The sequence below is a fragment of the Dromiciops gliroides genome, chromosome 2, assembly GCF_019393635.1.
Source record: "Dromiciops gliroides isolate mDroGli1 chromosome 2, mDroGli1.pri, whole genome shotgun sequence".
NCBI classification, from domain to species: domain Eukaryota; kingdom Metazoa; phylum Chordata; class Mammalia; order Microbiotheria; family Microbiotheriidae; genus Dromiciops; species Dromiciops gliroides.
The window spans coordinates 43,374,831-43,377,970 of NC_057862.1; the positions used below are offsets into that span (position 1 = coordinate 43,374,831).

The following is a 3,140-nucleotide window of genomic DNA, read 5'->3' on the forward strand; positions in this document are numbered from 1 at the left end:
AATTCAGATAGATAAAATGAAAAGTTAGAGAGCCAAATATAAAAAATATAACTGTAGCTTAATTTTTTTACCTATACAAATGTGTTTTTTCTTCTAGATATGGATATTTCAATTACAAAGAAGTAGTATAAATAAGGGATTTTTAAAAAAAACAAAAGAGAAACTGTACTATATTTAGTCTTATATAATTTCTCCTTTACTTCAGAGAGAGAAATATATTTTTTCTTTCTGAATAATTTTCCTCAAGGTGCCATGGCTATTAGAAGAGTAAGCCCTTACTCTCATTAAGTACAAAGAATCCCAGCATAAGCAATTATGGATTTTCACAAAATAAAATAACTATTGAAATGCCACTTTCCTCATTAAGTCATGAACATCATAAAGGCAGTGACTATATCTCATTTTGCCTTTGTATCTCTATGCCTAGTGTGGTGTTTTGCTCAAATTGGATTCAAATTAAATATTGAATTGAATATCGAACTTGAACAGATATAAACATTATATAATTAAAAACTATTCCTAAAAAATAAATGGAAGGAATGAATAATTGTCCACAGATATATAACTGCTCTTCAGAGTTTAAGAATTATACTTCTGGGGGCAGCTAGGTAGCACAGTGGATAAAGCACTGGCCCTGGATTCAGGAGGACCTGAGTTCATATCTGTCCTCAGACACATGACACATACTAGCTGTGTGACCCTGGGCAAGTTACTTAACCCTCATTGCCCTGAAAAAACAAAACAAAACAAAACAAAAAACACATGAAAAAAGAATTATACTTCTGCCAAACAGAAGACAACTTGGGTGGGTGGGGGGAAGAAATTGGGAAGGTAGGTATCCGTTAAGTGGGTACTGTCAGGGTTGACCAATGCTACAAAATTTCATTGGATAGACTCTTCTCCATTAACTATTAACAAAAGAGGAAATTATGTTGTTAAATATAGCAAAAATTAAAAAGAGAATACAAAAGAAGCTCAAAAATCTTAGAATTGTTAGAGATTTTTGATACAGTAATTAAAATAATTCACATTTGTAGAGCATTTTAAGGTTTGCAAAGCACTTTTCATATATCATCTCATTCGACCTTCCTAATAACCCTGTAAAGTAGGTTTTATTATTATCTCCACATTACAGATGTGAAAACAGAGTGTAAGAATTTAAGTAACTGATTCTAGCTCACAAAGATAATGTGTCTGAAGTGGGATTTAATGCTAGGTCTTCCTGTATCTAAGCCTAGTACTCCATCATGAAGTCTTTCATGGAATAGCAGTGATACTAAGCATGTCTGAAAATCATGTTAAAATTAACCATCACATTATGAAGTTAGAGGTGTTCTATTGGAAAAGCACAACTACAGTTTTGGAGAATATGCCCTTTTTATAGTGTTCCTAAAACAATGACACATATGAGATAAAAACTGCATTAGTCCTAAATCAACACCTTTAATTTTGTTTTTTAATTTCAAATACCAAATCTTTGTGGTTCAGAGATAATTGGGTGACACAGTCGATACAATGTCAGACCTGTATTCATGAATATCTGAGTTCATATCCAGGTTGAAACACTTACCAAATATGTGGCCCTGAGCCAATAACTCAGTCCCTCATATGTAAAATAGGAAGCATAACAGCACCTATTTTCCAAGGTTTGTTTTGAGGATCAAATGGGATAATAATTATAAAGTGCTTAGCACAATGCCTGGAATATAATAAGCACTATATAAATGTTAGTTCTTTGTCATCTTTGTCATCATTATCATCACCACCACATCATCATCTAGCTCATGAAGGTGCCCAGAGTTCAAGGATCTCCTGACTCATTCAGAAAACTCTCCCACTCAGATGGCTCTGATTAATGAGACACAGACAATTCAGTTCATCCTCCAGGGATTCTCTGAACACCCTGAACTCCGGATCCCCTTATTCTTTGTTTTTCTCTCATTGTATATGGTGGCCATCACTGGCAATGTCCTGATCATCACGGCCATCATATTCAATTCAAGCCTCCATAACCCCATGTACTTTTTCCTGTTTAACTTGGCTACAATGGATATCATCTGCACCTCCTCTGTTATGCCCAAAATGCTTCAAGGGTTGCTCTTAGAGAAGAACCACATCTCATATGGGGGCTGCATGGCCCAACTCTACTTTCTCACTTGGTCTGCATCATCTGAGTTGCTTCTACTGACTGTCATGGCTTATGACCGGTATGTGGCCATCTGCCATCCCCTACATTATGGCACCATGATGAGCAAGACACTCTGTAGTTTGTTGGCCTCTGCAGTGTGGGTCCTCTGTGCCTTCAATACTGCAATACACACAGGTCTAATGATGCGATTGTCTTTCTGTGGACCCAATGTTGTTACTCATTTCTTTTGTGAGGTTCCCCCTCTCTTGCTGCTTTCTTGCAGTTCTACATATGTTAATGCAATCATGATAGTCCTGGCAGATGCCTTCTATGGAATACTGAACTTTGCGATGACATTGGTTTCCTACACTTTAATCATCTCCAGCATTCTGAAAATAAGGACAACAGAAGGAAAGAAGAAAGCCTTCTCCACCTGCTCTTCCCATCTTATTGTGGTATCTATGTATTATACTGCTGTGTTCTATGCCTACATAAGCCCAGTCTCAAGCTACAGTCCAGAAAAGAGTAAACTGGCTGGGGTGCTATACACCATGTTGAGTCCCACCTTGAATCCTCTGATATATACTCTAAGAAACAAGGAGGTCAAGCTGGCCCTCAGAAAAATTCTCCCTTTCTTCAAAAATTAAATGATGCTGTAAAAAAAATTACAAAAGCCAGAGAAAACTTGGAAGGCTTGTATCAACTAATGCAGAGTGAAATAAGCAGAACGAGGAGAACACTTTATGCAATAAAACAAGATTTTAGGGACAAAAATCTTTAATTGATTTAAGAATTCTAATCGATTGCATGACCAACCATGATTCCAAAGGATTAATAAAGAAGCATGTTATCTACCTCCTGACAAAGAGATGATGGATTCAAGATATAGGATGATGCAAACATATTTGGACATGGACAAAGAGGGAATTTATTTTGTTTGACTATGAATATTTATTACAAACAAATTGCTTTTTTCTCTTCAACTGAGAGGTTCGTGAGAAGAGCAATTAAA

General features: G+C 36.1%; 1 protein-coding gene across 1 annotated transcript; it reads left to right on the plus strand.

Moving 5' to 3' along the window:
- Window positions 1-1,842: 1,842 nt before the first annotated feature.
- LOC122742797 (olfactory receptor 13A1-like) lies at window positions 1,843-2,775 on the plus strand. The gene has a single exon (XM_043987304.1). The coding sequence runs from the start codon at window positions 1,843-1,845 to the stop codon at window positions 2,773-2,775; it is 933 nt and encodes a 310-aa protein (XP_043843239.1).
- The last annotated feature ends 365 nt before the right edge of the window (window positions 2,776-3,140 follow it).

Coding starts and splice junctions, on each gene's coding strand:
- LOC122742797 (XM_043987304.1), top strand. CDS start 1,843: ATGGCTCTGATTAATGAGACACAGACAATTCAGTTCATCCTCCAGGGA.